General features: G+C 40.7%; 1 protein-coding gene across 2 annotated transcripts in view; it reads right to left on the bottom strand.

The window, feature by feature from the left end:
* The window catches only part of piezo1 (piezo type mechanosensitive ion channel component 1 (Er blood group)), a 97980-nt gene that overhangs the window by 66147 nt on the left and 4353 nt on the right, over positions 1-27480 (bottom strand). For both annotated transcript variants that reach the window (XM_085182169.1, XM_085182168.1), the window contains exons 2-5: positions 10148-10243; positions 5981-6146; positions 4805-4946; positions 629-875 (exon numbers count right to left, since the gene is read on the bottom strand). In XM_085182169.1, the coding sequence (XP_085038295.1) occupies positions 629-875; positions 4805-4946; positions 5981-6146; positions 10148-10243 (651 nt within the window). The remainder of the gene's footprint in view (positions 1-628; positions 876-4804; positions 4947-5980; positions 6147-10147; positions 10244-27480) is intronic.

Here is a 27480-nt window from a genome sequence, read left to right as displayed (position 1 = left end):
AACATCACAAAAAAATATTTTCTCATGTTCAACTAAACTATATTTAGATTTGCTAATTTGCAGAAGAAAAGAAACATCAGTTTGACTGCTGTCTTGGGTTAATTGCATTTTCTTCGTTCTTATACTTATTTAAAATTTCTTTTTTGAGTTTTATTTTAAACTGGTTTATATCACTACTGACCTTTATTTCTTCTTTTAACTCACTCCCGCTATTGAAATAGACATCCTTTTCAATGTTGTTCTTACTCTTTGTAATTTTAAATTCCACTCCCCTCTAAAATTATACCTCCCTTCTCTTTCTAAGAACCATTTACTCATTTCGATTGGGAGCATCCCTTTCCTTGCCTTATATATTATTTGCACTGTTTTAAACTTCACCAGATGTCTATTTGAGACAGGCAAAAATAATAATACTTGCGGCAGCCAGTGGCCCCCTCAGCCTCCTGCTACCTGCACCTATGGTATCAATTTGAAATCTATCTTCATCCTCGAGTCATCGTGTCCACAAACTTGGGTGTCCGCGTCGCCCGCTCGCACAGCAGGGTGACGACAACACCCCGTCAGCCTTTTACAGACGAGGGGTAATAAAAAGTAACAAAAAACCAAACACAGGATGATAAGATCTCACCAGCAAGACCCAGCAGGCCAATCGCCAAGACCCTCCCCAGGTCCCGCAGAACTTTCTGGGCCGTAGCCTTCAGCTGCTCAGCCAGCTGCTTGGCTCTGGTTACTGTGGAAACCTCCTCAGCATCACCAGCTAATGACCTCTCTTCTTCATCTTCCTCTCCTGTTGCCTCTTCTTCATTATCATCATCACAGTCACTGTTATCATCATCCCCGACGTCTTCTGTGTCGTCTGTTGAATTATGTTCTAGCTGAGACGTGTAGGAATGAAAAGAAAGACGTGCTTCATAAATCACATCATCCAGAGGATTTCTTCGGTTACAGGAGTCGTGCTGGAGCTGATATCCTACACTTTATTTCTGCGGACCATGTGACACATTCTCAGCTCTACTGATGTAAAAAGCTGATGAAATAAATGTAGAAATCTGAATATACAGTACTGTGCAAAGAGTCTTGAGCCGATCCTTGTTTCATGATATCTTGTAATGCTTTCTGGGTGTTTCAGAGGTTTTCTTTAGACATCGGCTGCTTACAAAAGAACGCATCTTTTATATTTTGACCTGGTGCGTTGTAACAATATGTGGCAAGTGGACAAACGTAAGGCAAAGGTAAAGGTGTGAGGCCTAAAAAATAAAAACTACAGTAGATGAACAGTATCTGAAACTCATGTGCTGTTCACTGAAGTCTCAGAGAAATGGTCTCAGTAAAAAGGAATTCTTAACCTCTTAAATGTGGACATCACATTTTAGGTTGTTAGACCACAATAGAAAATGTTACACATACAGGTGTGAACATGTTTGAAGTAGCAGCTTTGGAGTTTTCATGTTTCATGTTCAGAAATCTTTTACTTTGTTTTACTTTGTTACGTCTTCCTGCAACTGTTAGCAGCACCTCAAATTAGCTATATCGCTCAAAGAGGCACAATTGTTGTTTCTCATTTTGTTTTTGTACTCAGGAAAAATGCTGCTGTGTTCAGACAACAACTAAAGAGTTTTGCACAACATCACCAGAAACGACATCAGGTAAAAAGATCATTCTTTGTTTTTTCATTCATCGGGTCCGAATCAGCCCAAATCGCACAGAGAAATTAAAAATGCATGCCGTGAAAGAGTTCGGTCTTAGGAGTTTAAGGAAGGAAATGAAAACAACAGGCAGAGTTACGCCAAATTACAGAAGAACCAGGTGAAAATCAGTGGCAACACGTCTGATGGGTTGATGAATACAAATTTAAAAAGTTTGGTTCAAATTGTTGTGAGTACGGTTGGTCAGGAGAGATCCAACAGTGAGTCTACAGCCATCTGTAGAACATGGTGGAGGCTCCGTCATGGTTTGAGGCTCTATTTCAAGTACCATCATATTTTGATCCAACTTGCATTCATGTCAGCTTTTTTTTCAACATGACATTGGTCCCAAACACAGCACCAATGCAGTCAAAGCATTCCTGAAAAAACACACACTTAGGTATGGACTGTCCATACTTGTGTCCACTTGTGTCCTCCTCCCTCTGTTCTTAATTAATACATGTAACCACTAGGGGTGGAGATCAGGACTGGAGACAGCACTGTGATGCTCCTGCACCCAAACAAGTGTGTAGCAGAGGAGGCAGCAGAGAGCTGAACCTAAACCTGTTGAATAAATGGCTCTTCACCCCTCCAGGCTGCCCACTGCAGTGATGGCTGTCCATCTGTTAAACCCAGTGATTTTCTTCACTCCACCCATCCCTCCTGTTGTTCTGCTCGAGTTTGCCCTCGAGTTTCCTTCTGTAGGAATTCTTGCATTTCTGTGAATTCACCCGCAGCCCGTTCTGCACTTCCCAGTTCTTCCCTGCCCCCGGACCTGAAAGCTACGGAAGAGGATTAGGGCCACTAGAAAAAAAAGTGGACATGTCTTTTTTTTTCTTCTTTTCCAGAATTCTGAGAAAAAAGTCAGAATTCTGACTTTTTCCAGAGGCCCCAATCCTCTTCTGTAGAAGCCAGCCTTCTTTTAATTAGGCAGTGATTTAAGGCTTATTGTTCTCAAAGAAGAAAGTAGTCCTTGCTAGTAAGATTATGTATTTACAAAATATGTTACACTTCTCAATAAAATGAAAGGAACATGTATTCAGAGCACAGTCAGTTAAACCTCTGGGACACTGAGTTGTTAGTGAGCAGCTTTGTGCACAAAAGAGGCAACAATGAGATCAACAATGAGATCAACAATGAGATCTCCCCCCTTAGATTTGTAAGATTTTACTTGAAAACTCAAAAACTGCGGCGTTATTTTTGTGCCTCTATTCTGAGCGCAGTAAATCATTTGCAAGAACAAATGCTTTTTTGAGAAGAAAATTATTTTGAGCAAAGAAAAGTTTAATTTGTGCAAACAAAATTCATTTCTGTGTGCAAGAAATGAATTTCAGTGTTTGCTATTATCCATCCACACACACAGTAACAGCCCCTCTCTGCTCTGTGTGCACACAGACATCTGCTGCTCTCAGTGTGCAAAAATTCTGACTGGCTGGAAAATAATTATAGTTATAGAAAAAAGATAAAGTTTAAGTAGAAATCAGAAATAGAATAAATGATAAGAAAACTGCCTAAGAGAGTCCAGCCTGTGCTGTAGAATCAAGGTGGTCAAACCAAATATTGATGTTCCAGGTAGTAAGAATTGCACACCCCTCGTTTTTGCCTTATCTACTGTATTTGTACGTATGTTTGACAATGTTTTGATAAATTGCTGTACCCATTACCCGTTTTTCTAGCAACATATAAAGAATTGAAGGCTGTCTCAAGACTTTTGAGTAGTACTGTACTCGAGGAATTGGTTTCACTGAGTTATATCCATGTACTCAGTGTTGGGAAGGTTACTTTTAAAATGTATTCCATTACAGATTACAGATTACATGCCCCAAAATGTATTCTGTAACGTATTCCGTTACTCAATGAGAGTAATGTATTCTGAATACTTTGGATTACTTAATATATTATCATGCTGTTTACAACTACATGAATGTACTATTGCTGTGATTTATTACTGTTACTGAAGGTCCGCGGCTCCGAACCGTAGTAAAGGGACCTCTGGCTAATACGGTGGGTTCTGTGTCGGCTCGTAGCTGAAAACTAGCTTTACTTTGTTGTCTGGGTCAACTTTGCTAGCAGAGACAGAGAGAGGCGTTGAAAGGCTGCTCCAACAGAACTTATTGTTTCAGAGGAAAACACGAACACGGTGTACAGTCGAGTCTTAATAGCTTACTTACAACTGGGCTCGTCAGGCTCTCTTCTTGGCTGCAGTGGTTATTATTATATTTACATGCTTCCAGCTCCCGTTTCTGCTCGATGACAGCTCGTACTTTTCCTTTTTCTCCCTCCCTCGCTCACAGACACATAACGTGTATGGCAGTCCATTCTCCCTGCAGCACGGACTACACTGCCCATGATGCTACATTCTTTAGAGCTATACCTGTAGCATTCTGCCTATTAGCTTAGCACAACAACAACAAGAAGGCCTCTCTCACCCAGGAAACACGCAGTCGCAGAGAGGGAGAGAGAGAGAGAGAGAGAGAGAGAGAGCTTCGCCCTGTAACCATGGCAACCATAACCGTGCCGCCTGGAACAACAGAACGTAGCTGTCAAACAAAACCCAAACAGTCCTGACCCGCCACAATATGAAACAGGGAAGTACCGCCGTGTAATCCATTTATTTCAACAAAGTAACTGTATTCTAAATACCACCTTTTTAAACGGTAACTGTAACGGAATACAGTTACTCATATTTTGTATTTTAAATACGTAACGGCGGTACATGTATTCCGTTACTCCCCAACACTGCATGTACTTGACCTGGTGAGGCACAGATTATCACACTCAGTTGTGAGTATCAACAATTTGTAAGAGGACTTCATTTTTCACACAGTCTACTTTAGTTTTTGAGGAAAAAGATGACGTGTTATTGTTCCTCTGAGGTTGTATTTCAATCATTTTAGAAGCTGCTATGATGCTAAAAGACAAAAAACAACAGCACAGTTTTGTTTTGACCTTCTCCTCGCTGCATGCACTAGTGATTGTCCATCTATCATATATACAACAACAATATATATATATATAGTTTTTATGTGTAATATTGTGACTTCTTTGATTTCAGCACAACCACACTGCTGGTTTCCTGTCATAAAGATACACATTTAAACATATGCAAAGAGACTCACCGATGTAATGTTGGCAGCAGCCACCATTTCTCTGTTCCTGACCAATCTGCTGCAGAGGACGACTGTTACCAACGCAACTACACACACACCAAGGTCTGGGCACAGAAGACGTGCCACTTTCCAAGGGTCTTCCAAGGGAAGCCTATGACACACGTGCACATGTAAGGCTGTTACAATTATAGGATAAATAAAGTATATCTCGTTTTATCTCAACTCATCTAAAACATTTCAGAGATATCATAGACATACACATTGCATGGTGGATGTATGGATATCATTACAATCCAGAGTTCTGTCAGGAACACTGGATTTATTCAGATGTTATTTGACACATTACTGCAAATCAAGCAAAAAGTTAGATACATGACTAACAGAAGACAATGTCGTCACCAAATAAACACAGAATGCTAAAAGATGAATGTATACAGGCAACAGTGAATTTAAGGTCGTCTCCTGCCAAGTTCATACTAATCTAATCAGTTTAATCTGCAGCTTTACAAAAACAGCAAACAGCCCATGTGACATAGATGCACACTGACAGGAAGAAGGTGTCCTGCAACAGATGCTCTGGTCCCTGATATCATAGCGTGAGTTTGGGAAAACACAAAAAGATAGAAGACAGGCAGTTCGTAGACGTTTTGCAACTTCTCCAAGATGTTCGTTACCAAGGACCTTGAAGACCTGTGTGCAAGTCTAACAACGGGAACAAGTGATGGTTTAAAAGGCGCTTTCATTAAAGTAAATTGAATTAAATGTGATTTAATGTACAGCGCTATGTTCAAATGAAAAGGTATTAATGGCAGTGTTTTAAAATAAGCATCTTGACTTCAGTATTTTGTCCCTCAGGTATCTGTTCAGTTCAATTTATTTTTAATTCTCTTATTTATATCGTGTAAAACTTACAACAACTTTCATCTAAAGGTGCTAAAATAATACAGAGAAAGGCCAAACAATCATGTGACCCCCTGTGAGCAAGTGCGTTGCAAGTGCAAAGGAAAAAATAACTTTGTGGGAGAAGCAGGCTCAGGGAGGAGGCAGCCATCTGCCACGGCTGGCTGAGGGTGAGGAGAAAAGGCGAGCGCGGTGGAAGGCTTTGCGTTTACTTGTAGGCTACGTTTACCATCGGTGACACTGAAACATGGTGCAACTCATAGAATTAGTTACATAGTTACCTACCTCGACAGTCCTATATGTCTGCTTATGGTATTCCATTGTGAGCAGTTATCACCTATTGCAGTGTTGAGAGGAGGATATGTGTACAGTACTGTCTGGAAGCAGATATGAGCCAGTACAAACAGCAGACTGGTGCAGAATATCGCTCTGATGAAGCGTCCTGTGTGACCTGAAAGACAAAGACAGGAGAGATACAGAAACTGTTAAATGCAGCATAAATAAAACCATATATTCAACCAAGATAATAAATCTTTATTTTACAGACATGGAATAAATATCCTTATGCAAGACACTGAATCCTGAACTGCCCCCAGTGTGACTGAGTGTGTGACTGAGTGTGTGACTGAGTGTGTGTCAATGTTAGACAAAGTGCTTACGCTGCATCCACACTGGAAGCAATTTGTGCGTCAGCCATCGTCCTGAAGCTGATAGCTGGTCATTTGTGGACATTCGGGCTCTAGATGACTAGCTTTATCCTGTCTTCCTTCTCTCACCCCAACCAATCACAGCAGATGGCCCCGCCCCTCCCTGATCCCGGTTCTGCTGGAGGTTTCTTCCTGTTAAAAGGGAGTTTTTCCTTCCCACTGTCGCCAAAGTGCTGCTCATAGGGGGTCATATGATTGTTGGGTTTTTCTCTGTATCTATGAAGCGCCTTGAGGCGACTTTTGTTGTGATTTGGCACTATATAAATAAAATTGAATTGAATTGAATTGAATAGCTGACCCTCTAATGCATTTACTACCAAGTCAATCATTAGTGTACTTCACTGTCATTGGTAGTCACTTCAGCCTAAAAGTTGAGAAAAGTTTATCATGGTTCCTGCTCATGCCCACACTTCCCAGTGTCAGTGATTATTTCGCCCTTTATTCGCTTGAAGACATCATTGATTTTCTGTAGTCTCTGACTGCCACATGAAAATGACTCCCAGTGTGCACACAGCTTTAGACATTGGATTCATTACTGATTCATTACTGATTCATTACTGATTCATTACTGATTCATTACTGATTCATTACTGATTCATTACTCAACCTTCAGAATTCCAAAATCAAAATGACAAATGACGTGGCGGGCGTGTTCATTTTGCTGCAGTTTCATTATAAGAAATGGTCCTCAGTAGTTTGTGTGGTCTCCGCGTGCTAAATGGTTTGATACCATTTCTATTTGACAATATATACGAATATCATCGTCATACATTTTAACAACATCTCCACAACACACAGGCAGTAATATACAGGGACAAGAGGAGATAGTCTAGAATGATTCTTAAGGAAGACCTGCATGTAAACAGAGTACTTGACTGCTGATTATATATAAACAGAATTCATTCCATCGGAGAACGTCAGAAGAAACATTTAAATAGAACAATTTGGAACGTTCCTTATAAAAACCCAACAAAACTCTACCCAGCCTCGAGTTCTTGTCCAGTCTCATTAATAAACACAGAAGTCACAAATAATTTCTAAAGCCTACACACTAGAATAGAACAAGGTAACTACAGCATCAACCTTTCACTAGCATTAACTGGCATAATTACAACACTTACATTCAAATGGAAAATTCTACCTCAAACGTGTCACCTCAGTGCTCCGGACGACTCACAAACTACGAGATGAAATCACTCAACTCGCTAAAGACAAAATTATATCATAAAAAATGGCAACAATACAAAGTGAGTGAGTCATGGACAGATACAGAACAAAATAAACTCAAAAACATTTCAGTCACAGACCTTCTTGCTTTACATTGTGAGGTTTAAAAAAGAACAACATCATAAATAGGCCCCTGCTTTTCTCCTGAACTGAAAAAATTAAAACCACGCACCCCAGAACAAGAACCTCCAAACCCTATAAAGTCATCGTAACTACTGCCATGAAAACGATATTTTTAAACCGGAAATCAAAAAGGATATGAACCAGTGGATTCTTTTTTCACTAAACACATAAGGACAATAACTTCTCACCACAGGAATAATATTTGCCACTGATTGGCCGGTCAGTAGCATTACTTGATGAGTCACGAGAACATCTCGTTCACAAAAATGGTCCTAAGCTCTGCATAGTGACCAAAACAACGAGCTCGTGGACACAAGCGTGAAAAGGAGCTTTCACAAAGGGTGGCTGGCCTCTCCCTTACACACAGGGTGAGGAGCTCAGCCATTCAGAGTGGAGCCGCCACTTCTCCACATCAACAGGAGCCAGTTGAACAGACCCAGGATACAGTGTAGGGCTGCCACAATTAGTCGACTAGTCACGATTACGTCGACTATCAAAATCGTCGACGACTGATTTTAATAGTCAATGCGTCGTTTGAAGCTTTGTAAGATCACAAAAGACGCAGGAATAAGTAGTAGGATTTAAGAGTGTAATAACGGACTGAAACAGAAGATGGCAACACTGCATGTACAAGGATGCCAGCTGCCGTTAAACCCCGTAGAAGAAGAAGCTGTGTCCCAGAATTCATAGCGCAGCCCAGCTCAGTTTCCAACAATGGCGGCAGCTAGTTAGTTTTAATATTACTCTTATTATTCTTTCTGGGTCACAAAATAAACGTTTAACATATTTTCAGGCGAGAATGTAGCTGTGTAAACCTCAAATATCTGCTCAGTTTATCAAGACACCACATATTTTCAAAAGCGCTCCGACGTTTTCGGAGACGTCTGTTAGCCACTAGCTCGATAGCTAGCCGGGGGCTAGGCTAACTAGAGCCGTGAGAACACCCAGTGTTGCCAACTTAGCGACTTTGTCACTATATTTAGCGAGTTTTCAGACCCCCTTAGCGACTCTTTTTCTAAAAAGCGACTAGCGACAAATCTGGCGACTTTTTCTGGTGTTATTGGAGACTTATTTATGACGACTTTTTGACGTGAAAACGCGTATCGCTATTACTCTCAACAAGCAGCGGTGCTGCCATGGGCGCCTCACCCGTGCCAAAGCGCTCACGGGCAGAGGATAGTCCTCCCCCAGCTGCTATCAGGGCAGGTGATGTTCACACCTGTGCGTCCAAACGACAAATGAATCGCGCATGAGCGAAGCCGCTGCTCCCGCACTGACTGTAACGCAGTCAGTTCTTCTTTTACTGTTATGCTGTTTTGTGGATCACAAGGTTTAAAACTACTTATAAACACACACACAAAGTAACTCCACCAGAGTGCCAATTTCGGGTCACTTTTGCCGGTCCAGGCCCGGATAAAGGAGCAGGGTTGGAATTGTGACATTAAAAAAAACAATAATTGCTAAAAGAAATTTAATTTGTAGTTCTAAATAAATTCTAAATGCATTTAGGACGTTTTTTACTCACTTTATGTCTCTTCCACGACGTTATTTCTCTCTCCAACAACGTAGGTTACAATTATATTAGTATGACAAATTATGCAAATTAGGTGATGACGTCATTTGGCGACTTCTAGCGACTTTTAGGACAGCCAATAGCGATTTTCCTTACTAAGGAGTTGGCAACACTGAGAACACCGGACTCCCGGCAAATTGTCTTCAAATCCACCGCTGTCTTTCACTACTCAGGTTAAACATGATATATAAGTCACTTAGATAACTTAAAAATGTTATTGTTTGGCTTTTATTCAGTATTTTATTTGTTCCTGAGTAAATCGGTTTGGCTGAGATTAAAGTTATAGTTTTTACACAGCTGAATAAACTCAAGCAGACAGCTGATTATCAGAAGTGTGAGATGCTCGAGAATTTACTCCGGTGTCCTGTTATATTTTAGATAGCAAGGAGTTTATTAAACTTCACCGAAACAATCTGCAAATTTAATTAAAATTTAAAAAAAAAATTTAATATATCAACTTGTCTTTATTTTTAGTTAGCACATACCTTAAACACTTAAAGCTGTAAGCTAATGATAGTTATATAAGAGCAGATGCTGCTGGTGCAATAAGCTGTACGTTTTACGTCCAATGGATGATGATCTGATTAGTCGACTAATCGCAAAAATAATCGGTGACTAGTCAACTATCAAAATAATCGTTTGTGGCAGCCCTAACACAGTGGAGCGATTACACCTCTCGGCTATCCTGGGAACACCCTGGCGTTCCCTTGGATAAGCTAGAAAGAAGCCTCCTGCCCCCACGGCCTGGATGGATGGACGGCTTAAAGAAAAGCAGGTGTCAAATGCATAAAAGGTCGGACCTGTAAACATGGATGGTCTTACCTTTGATGGTGTGTTTGTTGGGACACAGGAACCATGGTAAAAGCAGCAGGTACAAGAAGTAAACCAACGACAGGATGTTGAGGCGAAAAAGACAAGCTGCAAAGACAGAGACGGTGCAGTCAAACAACAGTGTGGGTTTAACACACATCATCTTACTATGGAATCATATCAGGAAAAATGATTCTGATAAATATTCTAATTATACCCATATTTGATTTGGATGTTAGCTGCACACCTGTAATATCTCAGGTCTGGATTATTTCAGAGATAAACCTTTTACTCATGATCATATTGGTGAGAATTCAATTACATGTTTTTACTCATCAAACAATCAACATGTGGTTAAAGTGAAAACTTTACGCTTTAATTCAAGAGGTTTAACAAAATTATTACATTATGAATTACAGCCATTTGTCTTAACCTGAAATACATTTTGGAATCACTTCGCTCACTTTAAGTTGTTGCCGGCTGTCTCAGGCCTTTTCTGTGTTATTGAGCTTTCTTTGCAAAAACAGGCAAGAAAGTTGATTTAGCCGCTCCCATACATTATTTTATTTTTTATTTTCAAAAAAAGAAGTGGAGTATAACACATAGTACATCAAAAACAAAACATCCAGATATGCCCCAAACAAACAGACAAACAAACAAAAAGCACATGGGGAGAGAAGGCAACGATGTCATCGGTAGAACTCAACAGGAAATAAAACAGCACTCAAGTCTCTAAACAGATGAAATTTCAACACAGTCTGGTTGAAGAGGCTTCATAACATTGACCCACTCGCACCATAGCTCGGCAAAAACATTCTTCTTAAGACGTATTGAGAATGTGATTGATTCTATTACATAAATCTCATTCACACTGTTCCTGCAGTGGGGGGGCGCGGGAAGGAGCCAGCATCTCGTAACTGCTTTTTTGGCAGCTGCCACAAGTATTATAAAAAGATATTTATTTCTCGTGTCCTGCAGATGATCAAGATCAGTTAGGAATAGAGAATTGTAAAGGTGCCTTAAATATGGTGATTAAGGCTTTAACTCTTTTTTCTTCTTTGTTGAGTATTTTCAGCCCACTTGTGGCCAGAGATGGGCAGTTACTGTAATCCGATTACTTTTTCAAGTAGCGAGTAAAGTAAGGGATTACTATTGCAAAAACGGTCATTAGATTACCGTTACTTTCCCGTAGGAACGCTGCGTTACTGCGTTACTAAAACCGTGATTTTTTTGCGAGAATGTCTCATGACAGTGACGTAAGCGAGTGCGACGTTTGTGACAACAGCTGTGTGCAGATCAACAATGGATCATATATCGAGTGCAGAGAGAGTATGAGCGTGCAGCGTTTAAAGCGTGGAAGTACTGACCTTACTTTGAGTTTGATTCCATAAAAAGTGACAAAAACATTAGTGTCCGTTGTGCGTGGGAAGAAAACTTCTTTTTACAGCGAAAAAAACCCCTAAACTTCTGAGCAAGCACCGAGTAGCTACGACGTAATGGGAAACTCACAGAGAAACTTCCGGATTCTTCCACTGACCGCGGCACACCTGCACCAGGGTAACCCTCCGCCTACCCCACTCCTGCTTTACAGGTGAAAATAGAGCAACAGGACCGCTAGTCTTTGACTTTATTTATTTTCTGCTGTGTTTTACTTGCATCTATTTGAAAGACTGAGTGTAAACACACACAAAAATTTATTTTACGTGCTGGAATGTGCAGAAAATAGGTTTAAATATTAAACAAATTTCTCCCAGTCAGAGAATGTTGCAGATAAATAAATTTTTGCTTGATGCATAAAGTTAAAAGATTAAAACTAATAAAACAAGTTTTAAAAAGAGACTTTTCCATCTGATTACATTTTGTATGATGGATTATGTAGAAAAAGTAGAATTGGGCTGAAAGATCTATCACTTTATCACCTATTCAGGTTGTAAATTGTGTTTTTAAAAAGTAACTAAGTAACTAAGTAATTAATTACTTTTGAAAATAAGTAATCAGTAATTAGTTACTGATTACTTTTTTCAAGTAACTTGACCAACACTGCTGGTGGCATACTTTACTTGCACCAAGACCTCTTTGAATCTGCTGGGAGTTACAGTGAAAAGCTACCAGATTCAACACTCATAAGTAGCTTTGCAATACCTTTGTTACATTCTTAGATTTAAAGCTGAATTACTTCGATCACAGTTAGCTTGTTTGAATCTCCTGATGTTGTGTATAGTTAGAAACAAAATGCAAATACTCAGACAACAACTAAAGCATTATCATAATGACTGTTGAGCAGCAAGGCTTTATTCTTTATAATGAGACTATTCATAACCCAAAAAAAGCCCTCAGCGTTCAAACAATAGCTGCATATGTACTGAAAAAACAAATTCAGTTGAGAACCAGTCGTGTTTGTTTTATCAAAGCTGTGTGTTACAAAGAAGATGAGAGAGAGAGACGGGTCTGACAGTGAAGATGAAATAAGCAGAGGTAGTTAAGGTAGATGACTTTAAGTACTGTTGTCTACTATCAAAAGCAAGGACCGTGTACAAGAGAGATGAAGAAGAGCGCAAACAGGGTGGAGTGGGTGGAGGCGAGTGTTAGGGATGCTTTGTTACAGAGGGATAGAAGCAAAATGGTAAAGGGACTACTCTACTCTGACAGCGCACAGCCCTTTTTACCCTCGCCAGGGTGGCCTTGGGGTCAAGCACCCCTCCTTCACCCACACCCGGTAACAGCAGTTCACCTCTAAATCCATGCATCCTGTAACTAATTAGGTTAAAATTTAGCAGCCTGGAAAAATCGGCTCCAAAGTCCTGTTCATTTTTAAGGCTAGAGTAACCTGTAAGAACCCTGAGAGTGATGTAATAATAATAATACACAAAGCTAATGCTGACCTCGAGAGGAGAGAGTGGGAACACCTCGGCCACCAACACAATTATCTCTGTTGCATGTAGATATATGTTAACAGGAAGGGAGCCAACTCCTCGGAATAATCCAACAAGGCAAAAATGAGCAGAGAAAAAGAAAAAAATTACAAATCCAATTTGTGCGTCCACAGTGTTCGGCTGGGAGTCGCTTGTCTTGCAATTATTGCTGTAATTAATCCTGTAAGGAACTAGGGATCCAATTTTTATTTATTTATTTTTCCTTTTTCCCCCAGTTGCCAGCCAGAGCTTCCTCTTCAGCTCTAGGGCTGGGCTATATCATACCGTTCAATCAATCAATCAATCAATCAATCAAAGCTTTATTCGCCACATGCAGGTTGCCCTGCAGTGAAATGGGGACCCCCCCCCCAACCTTACACACACAACACAGTCATTACATGGGGATACAAGTCGGAGATCGGTAGCATTACAGAAAAACACTGAAATATACACTACAGTGGGAAAGTACAAGAGGAAAAAAAGAGACCTCTACTCTTGCTGTGCTTCCATGGTAGGACAGCATGAGAACAGGAAACAAAACAAACTCCTCTGCACAAAAAGCACATAAATGTCCACAGCACAACTTTGTGAAAGACATGACAAGCCACAGTAATACCGGTGTAATGTTGGGCAATGATAAGAAAATGAAACATGGCGATAGAATATGGGTAAAACGCAGTGCTTTTGTTTACATACGCACATGGCTGCGACGCAGAATGAGAAGAGCGAAAGCGGATTGTTGAGTGAAACGGATGAAGCAGAACTGGTTTGTAAAAATGCTGCAGCTTCAGTGGTGTGGAACTGGTTTAGCTTTCGTCCCTCAGATACACAACAAAGCACTATTTTTGGTAGCGCATGCTAGCGGGCCGTCGTTATTACCGTGTTGTTTGGAAAATACAGCGCACTTAAAATCAATCCTTTGATTTTTCTGAAAGTCGACAGAGCCCCTTATAATCCCGTGTGCCTTATGTATGAATTCTGATTGTGTTTACTGACCTCGAAACGATTTTATGTCGTACACGAAAATATGTCAAAGGTTTCAGTACGACTTTGCTAAGCTACGGAGCCGCACCGCTTGATGGATTGTCGGAGCATTACGGCTATCGTAGGCGGAGCCTCGCGGAGTGATACGTACTGTGCTTCAACATAATATTACCATATTGTGTGTGTATAACCTCTTTGTAAGTTTTGTGGATATTATACATGGTTATGCTGAGGATATGTCGGCCACTGGAAATGCCTTTTGGTTAAACTGTCAGCGAGGAATTAGCATTTGCACTGTAAATTTTTATATAACTTTAATGCACATAAAAAGCTGCTTGTGTAAGTGAAAATACATAGATTTTTTTTTTTGCACTAATAAAGTTGAGGAGTTGTAAAATATTTTGTCTCGTGTCAATTATATCATCAGTTATATCGTTATCGCAAATTTTCAAATGTATATCGTGATAGATATTTTTGGTCATATCGCCCTGCTCTATTCAGCACCCTCGAATAAAATTTCCCATTAATTGGATGATAATTCGAGCATACTCTCTGGTCCACCTTTTTGAAGATTGGAGCCACCATTTTCAAACAAAGGGGACCCCAGAGGCTCGATCCAGACCTCCACGAGACACTGCACTGGTGCAAGAAAGGCCCATGCAGTCTGGAGCCGGGGTGCCAAACTCATTTCACATCACAGGCCACATACAGCGCTGTTACATCCCCCAGGAGGATGTCTCTTCTCCCTACTAACCCTTTGTTTTGTCTAGGCTCCACCTCCTCTGTCCTGATTGGATGCTGCGCAGAGTCCGGCTAATTGGTAATCAGCAGAGCACTACTTAAGGCCTGTGGAGCTGTGCTTCTGTGCCCTCTGGCCATTTTGGTTGCCATACCTGTTGCAGGCTTGCATGCCTTTGTAACTTGTATGAGCATTGTTGTTTTCATGCTTGTAGGGGAGAGCTGCCTTTTGCTTTGACACCCTGTTTTCTCCTGTTTATGTGTTGTTAGGTAGGTTATGGTTATAGGTTGTATATTTTGTTTCTTTGGAGTTAGGTAAGTTTCTTTTATTTCTACATCAGGGATGTTTTGTTTGTTATGTTGGCTCTCCCTGACGTTATACCTCAGTCTGAACCCAAATCTCATCTCCAGCATTAAATAAACCTTCTACATTTACCGTCTTGGCTCCTCCTTCTCTATCCACCTTTATGTTCGTCCCTTCAACCCCCTAGACTAGCCAGGGGACGTAACAAGCGCACTCTGATCTTAGGTGGGCCGGACCAGTGAGACTCCCTTTACTGTTTTGTTTTTTAACTGTAATCGTAAAAAACAACAACAATTTAAGTAGAAAGTTAAAAAGAAACTTTTGTTTTAATTGTTTGTTGCTTCATTACTTTGTGTAGTATGAACGGCCATAAGGAAGGTTTTTATCAGTAGGAAAAGCTGTACAGGTAGAAGTCAGGAATGCATCGTCTGCTTGTTTGTGGTGAGCAGCAGACACTCAGACACATCCTGTATCTCTGCCATTCAAAGACACTTTGGATACAGTTTATTTATGTAGTATTCAATGCTGAAGTGTTTTTCAAGGAAGCATTTTGTCATCCAGTGTTTTCATAAAAGCCTTATTTTATCCACTTACTATTACTAAGGAGAGCAGACGTGCAGTTTAAGGCCTGGAGGTTTGAAACCTTTCATCCTCCACAAAAGGAAATGACTGAAGGTAAAAACAGGTATTAGCCAGCTCCTAGTTTTATCACAGTGATATCGAGCAGGGGTTTAAGATTTGTGATTGTTAGTGCGTTCCATCCATTCTGCTCTGCTTATCCTTTTTAGGCTCGCGGGGGGGCTGGAGCCTCTCCCTGCTGTCTTAGGATAAGAAGCAGAGTACACCCTGGACAGGCTGACACACAGACAGACAACCATTCACTCCCATTGCCTGTAGTAACTCTATAATTTAGAGTCACCAATTAACCTAACCCCACTAACTGCATGTCTTTGGACTGTGGCAGGAAGCCGGAGTACCCGGAGAGAACCACACAAACACAAGGAGAACATGCACAGAAACCTGAAGGTGGAACTGGACTCAGGAGCTTCTGATTGGCCGTGATTGTCCACCCTTAAAGTGTAATATGGTCAGCGCCTGCATGTATGTTCTAACACAGAATATTCATGCTGCTGCCATTTCCATCTTTTTATTTTCTATTGTCTTTTTTAAGTTCTTGTGTTTTTAGGGATTTTGCATGTGTTTGGTTTTATATTTGTTGTGCAAACTCTTAGCTCTCTTAGTTTTGTCATGTTGTCATAAGAATTTTCTGGCTAGCGCCTCGCCCAGCCCTGTGAGTAACCTGTTTTTCCTCGGTGTTGGGCAACGGTAGTTCATTAGGGGAGTGTGTAAGATCAGCAGTGGCTGTACATGGCTGGGTAATGTCACCATTGTCTATTCTTTACAGCTGCTGACTGAGCAACCCTAGAAATGGCATCAGGAGGGAGCGGCTACAATCTGCTCAGCTGAGACTCACTATTCAGAGCTGAGAAGAACCCGAACAGTCACTGAATTTAGCACTTAGACAAATATTGGACTGTCTGGTCATTAACAGCTTGCTGAACAGTATTTTTATTGTTGTCTCGACTGTGCTCATTGTTCAAATTCTTCTCACTGGTGGTTGTTTTTGAGACCATAATAACTGCTATTTTTATATCTGTGTTTAATTTAGAGGCACCTCTGTTCTATTTTATGTGAAGTTATCGAGGGGGAATCAATTTATTTTCTTTAAGAAATGATCTGCTCCATTCTCCGTTCCCTGGCTGTCACGCTGCCCTCCCCTGTGGAACCGATGGCTCGTTCAAACCCAGCTGGTGTTGTTGCAGGACACACAAAATTGTGTCACTAGTGGGGTGTTGTGTTGGTTAGCTTTCTTTTTTGGGAAACCGGCAATCACTGGTCTCGCCCCACACCCATAATCATTATCTAGTTTTGTATATACAAGTTATAAGGGCTCAAAAATGCTTGTAAAAGTAAGTTGCTCAGTGGTTCAGGGAGCAGTGCCAACTGGGCTAATTGGCTGCCACTCATTTGCTAATCAGCCTCGTCCCAGTAGCACACTGGGACCTGGAGGAGTTGCACACATATCAGGCGGTCACATCACACTGTGGAGTTTGCATTACAGTGTGCACTTTGCTACACCAGCAAATTGTTAAGTGGAAACAGTGTATCTACATGTGTCTGGCTGCACAATGAAAAAGCTCCACATTTCTAACCACACTTAAATACGTTGACAGCCTGTATATAGAACAGTTTTCATAATATGAAGTTAGCTGGGAGGCACTCACTGATTTCCTGTTAGATTAGTCACATGCTGGACTTTAAGCGCAGCTTTTGTTTCTGTCATTTTAAGTTCAAATCTGACTTAAAACTCTTTACTCATCAAACTATTAAAAACAGCCAATCAAACCGAGATCCTTGGTGTCCACAGCCAATCATCACAATAGATTTTTTTCAAAGGTAAATAGTTGGAAAGATAAGTGTAGCCTTTTGGCAACATATGAACTATATTAATCCATTTGCCTCCAGAAAGTTCTGTAGATTTACTTGTTACATTTGTTAAAGTCTTAAAGAGAAATGATGGAAACATGCAGCACTTCACAAGAAATCTAATAAAAATAAGGAAAATTTTATCAGCTTCTATGTAGCTGATAGAAGCTGATACAACTTCTATATAACTTACATCATGCTATCAAAATCGTCACACCCAGTGTTTCCATGTCTACAACTACTGTATGAATATTCACATACAGGACAAACTCTGCATGGCCAGTAAAACTTCAGACACGCCCAAAATGATGTCTCTTGACAAACATGATAACACTCCTTAGGACCACAGGCAGCATCTATCTCTCACCAGCACTCAGAACAAACCCAACAGACAGACGGTTTGTCCAGTGTTAAACACAAAGCACTTCCTTTTGTTCATTTTCTGATAAAACTTCTACATAAATACATACGTGTCAGCTCCACCATGGTGCAGTTATAGTTACATTTTGTCATAATAAGGTAAAGACATGACAACATGAAGAGGTTACTCAAGTACTGTCAGTGCTACATGATAGTAACAATATAGTATTGTTGGTCCATGCATGTATGTTTCACTCATTGCACTTTCTAAGAAATAAATGCAGCTGTCTCTGATTTGATGTTTTTGTTGGTGGGTTAGATCTCTGCTCCCTCTTTGCTATCCTCTTCTTTGTTGTAATGAAAAAAATAAGATGATTAAAAATAAAAACTCTAGTTTTTTCTTGCTTCTAATACTCATTTTCCCACATCTTTTTTTTTTTTTTCTTAGATTAAGTTGATTTAATATAGATCCATCTATAGCTGCTCTTTGAAAGAGCTAAGAGCTTTACGTTTCACTTCCTTCATGTAAAGGTTTGCCATACTGGGTGACACTGGGGGGCTATAGCACATCCATGTTTTTGTCCCTTGTTGTATTTAAAGTATGCAGTGGTAAGGCAGAGACTGGGGTGAACCCACTTCTGTTTTCTAAGGATCTGTCTTGCTGTAGTCATTTTCTGACAGTCTGCACTGCCTTGGTTGTAGGGATACAAGTGAAAAAGGAGACCACATCCAACGACACAGTGGTTTCATCTGGATCCAGTGGAAGTGTTTGGACTTCTTTAAGTGTCTTGAAGACATTTCACCTCTCATCTGAGAAGCTTCTTCAGTTCTAAAATGAAGGTCAGACGCCAACTAGGGAGAAACTAAATGACAAACAGAACAAGATTGTCATCCCTTTGAAACCAGGTTTATCGGAGAGCACGACATCCCAGTGAGCCGCACTCTCAGACATAAACTGGTTCATTCCAAGATCAAAACCTGGAAACACAAGCTAAAAAACAGAGTGTATGCTGTGCAGCGCAGCGAGGAGCGCTCAGACCTCTGCACTGGACAAACCAAACAGCCACTCAATGAAGCTGTGTCTACAGGACACGATGGACAGGACAGAACTTTTAATGCAAACTTAGAGTGTGAACAGACTTGCATATAATCACTCTGTCACAGCTACTGACTATGTTGCTGCCAATCCATCTGCAATATTTTGGTCTTCCTTTTTTTTTATGCAATATTTTAGTGTGTGCAATATTCTGGCAGATGTGCAATTGCCACCCCCACCCTAAAGGACCATAGCCCTTCCACCCTTATTTATTTATTACATTATATGACTATATTTGAACAGAGGGGGTGGCTTTCAACACCAACTGATTGCCACCAACAATACAGTTGTGAGATTTCTCCCGAGGCGCCTCAACCCCCGCTCACATCTTGATGAGTTGATCCCAATGGGTCACATGATAGGGTGAGGCAAAGTCTCTGCTGATAGTGACCCAGGCATTTTTCACACCTTGTGGTGAAGCACATGATCGATAGTAGGTCAACGACCCTGTTAAGGTCCAACTCCCACTACAGCTTAAATACCTGTGACTCTCCACTATTTGGCTTTAGGACTGAAAAGCTTCTCAGAGCTGAAAGGTCTTCAAGAAACTTCAAGAAGTCCAGTGACTTTCTGGCTGAAACTGGGAATAGTCTTCTCCCCAGTCCCTTAGCCTAACATTAACTATCATAACTAAGTACCTCACTGGAACCTTTATCTTAGCTAAAACCTGATTCTTACCTTAGCTATAAACCTAGTCTTAACCTTCAAACAACTCTTTTACAATGTCAACAAGAGGCAGCAGCAACAGCTGCTTTGAATTAATTGAATGTAAGAGGAATCAATCATAATTAGTCTAGTTATTTTTAGCTCACTGCTGTATGCATTAGTCACTGCAGCTCACACGTGGACCCTGGGTCAGGTGCTTCAGGCACGTCCGAGGAGGCTGCAGGACAGACCCAGGACCCACTGGAGGAATCCCACCTCTCTGCTGCTCGTGTGCTTATTTACATTGTTTTGATAATATGGTCAAAATAACCCAACGTTGTTTCATTATACAAATAAGAATAATGTTACTTGCTTTGAATGAAAACCAAGTGATACATTAGTAAAAAGATGGTGAATAACATCTTCAATAATAATGTGGATTATATGTTTTACACACTTTTCATTTGACAAAAGATGTAAATTAGTTATAAGTTTCAAAAATAATTCTAATAATCTAATTTTGTCCCTTTAGATGTTACAAACTGCTTAACTAATGATGCTTTGAGAAGAAATATGTTGTATTAATACAGTCACGTGCTCACTCTTACTGTCTTACTGAGCTCCTCACTGTTAACCTTGATGACATATGACTGCTCTGCTAACTTCAGCAAATCATGTGATAACATTTGCAATGATACCACAGTTGTTTCTTACACAGGAAAGAGGTGGAGCAGCTAACAGCCATGAATCACATAACTAAGGATGGATGACTTCAGATGAACCATCAGCAGCTTTCAAATGCAGAGGGTTCACTGCACCAAAACCTTGGAGTTCTTGAAGTTCACCTGATAGATGAGCTAACTAGCAGTGATGCTGCAGCCATCACCATGAAGGCCCAGCAACACTTTCGCTCTCCTGGCCTCATCTTCAGGACATCTGCACTAAGTGCTGTAGGCACAGAGCATTAAGCATCATAAAGGACTCGACTAACCCCTGGTTCACACTCAGAGTCTGGGAGTAGATGCAGTGGCATTAGATCAAGGACAGCACACAGACGTCTTCACCAGAGTAAGTGAGCTGCTCATAGGGACTGACTGTATTGTTTCCGTGATACAGTACTTTTACCATTCATAATATTTATTTCATCTTGTTGCATACTTTTAGTCCATTTATTAAATGCTCTTATTTATTGGTTTATTATTTTACAAAATGCACTACTGTGTGGTTGATGTGTGAAACAATGTTTTGTATGCAAAGCATGAAAATGACAAATAAAAGGAATCTGAATTTGAAGTCCATCTAAAGCAGCGGTCTCCAACCTTTTTTGTGCCACGGACCGGTTTATGCCCGACAATATTTTCATGGACCGGCCTTTAAGGTGTCGCGGATAAATACAACAAAATAAAACTAGTACCGGTACCAAAAAAAGAAGATTTATTCATAACACACGTGAAAAGACCCAGGAAAACCGAGTAAACGATAAAAACGATAACAAAATAACGCTGAAAACCGATAAAAACCCTGAAAACCATACATTTCACACCTGAGCCTCAACTCTCGCGGCCCGGTACCAAACGACTCACGGACCGGTACCGGTCCGAGGCCCGGGGGTTGGGGACCACTGATCTAAAGCATGGGTGTCAAACATAACACCAACGTGCTAGAACTGGCCCAGCAAAGACTCCAGTATGGCCCCTGGTTAGTGTGGCAAATGTAAAGGAGGGCAAAACACAGACATTCATACTGCATCGAAATAATAGATAGATAAACAATTAAATGACAGTAAAGTTGTCTCATTATCTACTATAGAAATTGTTTTTTCACAGTGTCCACAATGAAATAATAAATAAATAACATATTAGGATTGTATATTACTTTATATTTTATAATATCTCATTGATTTAATGTGTAATTACATTTCCTTTCACTGACAGTTGGGCAGTTTTAAATCAAAGTGGGTTGTATGTGTGCCATGATGTGAAATGACTTTTTGTTTGCTTTCTCAAGGTCTGCTGTGAGACAACAGGCCGAGGTCTTCAGAACAGCCTTTTGGCGTCTTTGTAGCCAAATACAGATTCGGGTGCATCACCAGCCCAAGAGTTCGACTAATGGAGAAGCAGGCTGTCAGAACTATCAGGAACCTACTGGAAAAACTGGCTCTCCTTGCCTACAGAGCCATGACTCGTTTTTTGGTTACAGTGCAGTTCAGCTGCTCCATTGTGACACTATTGTGTGATGATTTCACACAACAGTGCCAATTTTTCTCCTCACTGAGATCACTTGTCACTTCTGGATTCTAATTTTTCAAATTGGTTCTCTTTGTATTCTGACAGCTTTTACTGTTTTTTATTGGATTTACTGAATTTTACTGTGGAGTGACTGAAATCCTACACTGACACCTTCAACTCTGCTGATGTCATCACTGCACTGACGCCTGGTTTCCTGACCCTTCCCAGTGGTCAACTACCTTCAGTCAAAGTTACCCTAGCTAACTCAAGGACGCTCAGTTATTTACTGACCTTAGAGGCCATCAGGCGTAGCTACCCTTCGGATTACTATCCATCACAATTAGGGCTGCCACGATTAGTCGACTAGTCACGATTACGTCGACTATCAAAATCGTCGACTGATTTAATAGTCGACGCGTCGTTTGAAGCTTTGTAAGATCACAAAAGACGCAGGAATAAGTAGTAGGATTTAAGAGTGTAATAACGGACTGAAACAGAAGATGGCAGCACTGCATGTACAAGGATGCCAGCTGCCGTTAAACCCCCGAAGAAGAAGAAGAAGCTGTATCCCAGAATTCATAGCGCAGCCCAGCTCAGTTTCCAACAATGGCGGCAGCTAGTTAGTTTTAATATTACTCTTATTATTCTTTCTGGGTCACAAAATAAACGTTTAACATATTTTCAGGCGAGAATGTAGCTGTGTAAACCTCAAATATCTGCTCAGTTTATCAAGACACCACATATTTTCAAAAGTGCTTTTCGGAGAGTCTGTTACCCACTAGCTCGATAGCTAGCCGGGGGCTAGGCTCATTAGAGCTGTGAGAACACCGGACTCCGGCAAATCGTTTTCAAACCCACCGCCGTCTTTCGCTACTCAGGCTAAACATGATATATAAGTCACTTAGATAACTTAAAATGTTATTGTTTGACCTTTTTTAGTATTATATTTGTTCCTGAGTAAATCGGTTTGGCTGAGATTAAAGTTTTAGTTTTTACACAGCTGAATAAACGTCAAGCAGACAGCTGATTATCAGAAGTGTGAGATGCTCGAGAATTTACTCCGGTGTCCTGTTATATTTTAGATAGCAAGGAGTTTATTAAACTTCACCGAAACAATCTGCAAATTTCATTAAAATGTAATAAACCATCAACTTGTCTTTATTTGTAGTTAGCACATACCTTAAACACTTAAAGCTGTAAGCTAATGATAGTTATATATCAGATGCTGCTGGTGCAACAAGCTGTACGTTTTACGTTCAATGGATGATGATCTGATTAGTCGACTAATCGCAAAATTAATCGGTGACTAGTCGACTATCAAAATAATCGTTTGTGGCAGCCCTAATCACAATTCGATCTACATATGTCACTATGTTCACTATGCGATGTTCATTACCGTCGCATGAAGGAATTGCTGAGCACGCTCAACTATAACCAGCGAAAAACATCTTATTTAGCTGGTTTCATTAATAAGCACAATCCAAGGCTCTTGTTTGACACCATTAACAGACTTAGACTTACTTACTCCTGATTCCTCCTCTTTGCTAACCACGTTTTCTGATACTGCTGAAGTTCAAAGCTATCAGATCATAATTTGAGTCTAGATGATTTTACCCTCGTCGAGTGTCTCACCCAGTTCTGATTTCAATAACAGTTCTCATTGATGTTGCCTCACACGTGCACTCTTCTTCCTGCCCGACTGACATCATCCATCATATATCCACTCCTTTCATCTGGATCCTTGCTGCTTTCACGTAGCGGAGGGAAATAATATCTTTGATAAATTACATTTTTTTGTTTAAATTGAAAATTAAAACAAAACCCCAGCACAGAAACATCATAAATAATTACTAATGCTATCCTCACTTAGATAAAGGTGAGTAATCCATTTTAGTCTCACTAAACAGAGCCGAGTTAGCATCACTGGAACTGGAAAAAGTTTTATCATACATCTAACAGATACTTCAGAATTCATATTAGTCAGTTTAGGCACCCCTTGTATGTGGAGTTTCCCAAGGATCTATACTTAGACCTCTTCTGTTTTCACTACATACGTTACCTCTGGGTCATTTATGAAACATGTTCAAATGCACCTCCGACCACTGCTATGCTGATAATATGTAGCTGTAGTTTTCTGCTAAGCCAACAACCCCAACACTATGCTTTTCTGCCATTAATAACTGGATGTCTTCAAACTTTGCTCGTGTCAATCCAGGTGAAACAGAGGTTCTTGTGTTCTGCGAGATTGAAGAAGCGTTTGTCCCACAAAACGCTGCGTCCAGATGAACTGAATCAACGTTTGGAGATTTACTCACCTGGATGATTGAGCATGCATCAAGATATACAAAACATGTTTTCTTGCTTCATTTGATGTATTTTAACTATACATGGTACAGAACAGAGAATGAAACACCTGCAAATGTGTATGAAACGTTTTTTGCCAGCCCATCTGATTTCCGTGCCACCCAAAGAAAATCTTTCTAGCTCCACCTCTGAGTGTGACACAACCACCACCAGTGTTGGGAAGGTTACTTTTAAAATGTATTCCATTACAGATTACAGATTACATGCCCCAAAATGTATTCTGTAACGTATTCAGTTACGTTACTCAATGAGAGTAACGTATTCTGAATACTTTGGATTACTTAATATATTATCATGCTGTTTACAACTACATGAATGTACTATTGCTGTGATTTATTACTGTTACTGAAGGTCCGCGGCTCCGAACCGTAGTAAAGGGACCTCTGGCTAATACGGTGGGTTCTGTGTCGGCTCGTAGCTGAAAACTAGCTTTACTTTGTTGTCTGGGTCAACTTTGCTAGCAGAGACAGAGAGAGGCGTTGAAAGGCTGCTCCAACAGAACTTATTGTTTCAGAGGAAAACACGAACACGGTGTACAGTCGAGTCTTAATAGCTTACTTACAACTGGGCTCGTCAGGCTCTCTTCTTGGCTGCAGTGGTTATTATTATATTTACATGCTTCCAGCTCCCGTTTCTGCTCGATGACAGCTCGTACTTTTCCTTTTTCTCCCTCCCTCGCTCACAGACACATAACGTGTATGGCAGTCCATTCTCCCTGCAGCACGGACTACACTGCCCATGATGCTACATTCTTTAGAGCTATACCTGTAGCATTCTGCCTGTTAGCTTAGCACAACAACAACAACAGGCGCTCTCTCACCCAGGAAACACGCAGAGAGAGAGCGTCACCCTGTAACCATGGCAACCGTAACGCTGCCACCTGGAACAACAGAACGTAGCTGTCAAACAAAACCCAAACAGTCCTGACCCGCCACAATATGAAACAGGGAAGTACCGCCGTGTAATCCATTTATTTCAACAAAGTAACTGTATTCTAAATACCACCTTTTTAAACGGTAACTGTAACGGAATACAGTTACTCATATTTTGTATTTTAAATACGTAACGGCGGTACATGTATTCCGTTACTCCCCAACACTGGCCACCACCATCTAATATCTTTGCACTGACAGGCGTTCACTACCAAAGCAACAAAACACTGGAGCCAGTTCTTGAACAGCCGTCTACATCATCTGCTGGGGCATCTGAGGTCTCCTCTACACAGACTAGAGATAATTAAAGGAAGTTCCATACAGGGTCATAGACTGCAGTGGAGATGTGGAAATACTTTTATGTTTATTACATGAAAGAGTGCCACAGGAATATGATAGTCAAGTGCACACTGCATCAAGGACAGAACAACTGCAATATACTTGCTGACACAAGTTTGTCTCTCTGCAACCCTCTATTCACACAACTGAGGAAAACTAGAACAGAAGTGTAATTTAGAGAAAAGGGAATCCTCTGTGTTTTCACAAGGGAGTGCCTCAGCGTGCCGGTCTGCATGTTTGATTTGGCCAAAGGGATTTGTATCTCTTCCCTGGATGACACTAGGGGTCTTTCCATTTTTAGGCTAATGTGTAAACTGCTAGACTATCAGAGTTCTCTATATTAGTATTTAACTTAAAAATCCCTCATTGTGCTTCCATGCCAGGGTTTCCTGCTTCTTGTTCAGTTGAACAATAACTGATGTATCCTGTCATCAAACCTTAGCTAAGCACTAAACTCAAATACACACTAAACTCAAATACACAGGGCAGAACAACGGCAAACAACAATAAAAGGAAGTGTACAATATGTGCCCAGGACAAAATCCACAATGACATACAAGAGTACCAAGAGCGACAGCTAGCTCGCTGACTAACAACGCCACATTTTGATTTTTAACTGATACTTATGTCTCCGTTTGAGTCCATGCTGAGATTCAGTATGGCAGATTATGTTATAATCATACATGTGTGCACTTTTGCAAGCTCCAAGTTGCAGAAAGGCTGCCTTTATGTGAGGTCCTCAGAACTCTTAAACGTAGCTTTATGTATGATGACATGATTCGAGAGATAAAATAAAGACATGATGATCACATTCCTCTCCAGTTATAACAGAGGTTTGATCAAATGCTAGTACTGCTATTTATATTACAATCTGTTCTATCAGTGAGCTTCTTCTTCACTCTTTTTCAGATCTAAAAGGTCAAAACGCTTCTGCTGAGGAAAGAAAACGAGGAGCAGCTGTGATAAAGGTCCAGCTCAGCTTTGTTGGAATGGAACATTCCCTTGTTGCATGTAGTAGAGTTCATCCTGAGCAACTTTCCTGTTTTTGTGGAAAGAAAAAAGGTGTGCGCACACACACAAATATGCTCACTGGCCACTTCATTAGTTACATCTGACTAACAGGACTTCAGATTACTACCAGAAATGGTCCATATTGATGTAACGCTGTCACAGCTGCTGCATCCATGACATCAATGGATGAGTGCACTTTTGCACTAAGATAAGGTGACTGTGAGGCCATCCGAGCACAGTGGTTTGAGATCCATTTTAATTTTGTGACATTGTGCATCATCCTGCTGGTTGCAGAGGTTCTGCAATGATGTAGAACACTGTGGTCAGAAATAGATAGACATGGTCAACCACATTCTTGGGTGGGCCGTGGGGTTTAAATGACAATCGGCTGATATTAAGGGGCACAAAGTGTGCCAGGAAAATAACAGACACATTTACAGCCACCTGAACCACTGCTACGACGCCGATGGATCCATTTATTGCCCAGTTTTGCTCAGCCCATAGCTGTTGCCCATCCTGTTCAAGGTTCGATGTGTTCAGAGATGCTTTGTACATACTTGGGTTGTAGCGAGTGGTGATTTGAATCCCCGTTGTCTTTCTGAAGCAGTCTGACCTCCACTAACAACAAAGCCACTCACTGGATGTTTTCTTTGTTTGCACACCAGTCTCTGCAAACTCTAGAAATGCTTGTGTGGGAAAATCCTATCAGCTCAGCAGATTCTGAAATGCTCAAATCAGCCCACCTGGCACTAACAATGACGCCACGTTCCAAGTCACACAAATGAACTTTCCTCCAAATGTTTATGCTCACGTTGAACTTGTGTTCAAAGTGTGTTAACAAGCAGCTCAACAGGTGTACCTAATGAAGTGGCTGCTGTGTGTCATTTATGGGCCCAGTGTTCCTCCCATAACAGTAAAAACAAATACACTGCATAACATAAATGT

Source organism: Neolamprologus multifasciatus, chromosome 13 (genome assembly GCF_963576455.1).
Source record: "Neolamprologus multifasciatus chromosome 13, fNeoMul1.2, whole genome shotgun sequence".
NCBI classification, from domain to species: Eukaryota; Metazoa; Chordata; class Actinopteri; order Cichliformes; family Cichlidae; genus Neolamprologus; species Neolamprologus multifasciatus.
This window is presented reverse-complemented; position numbering and strand designations above follow the sequence as displayed.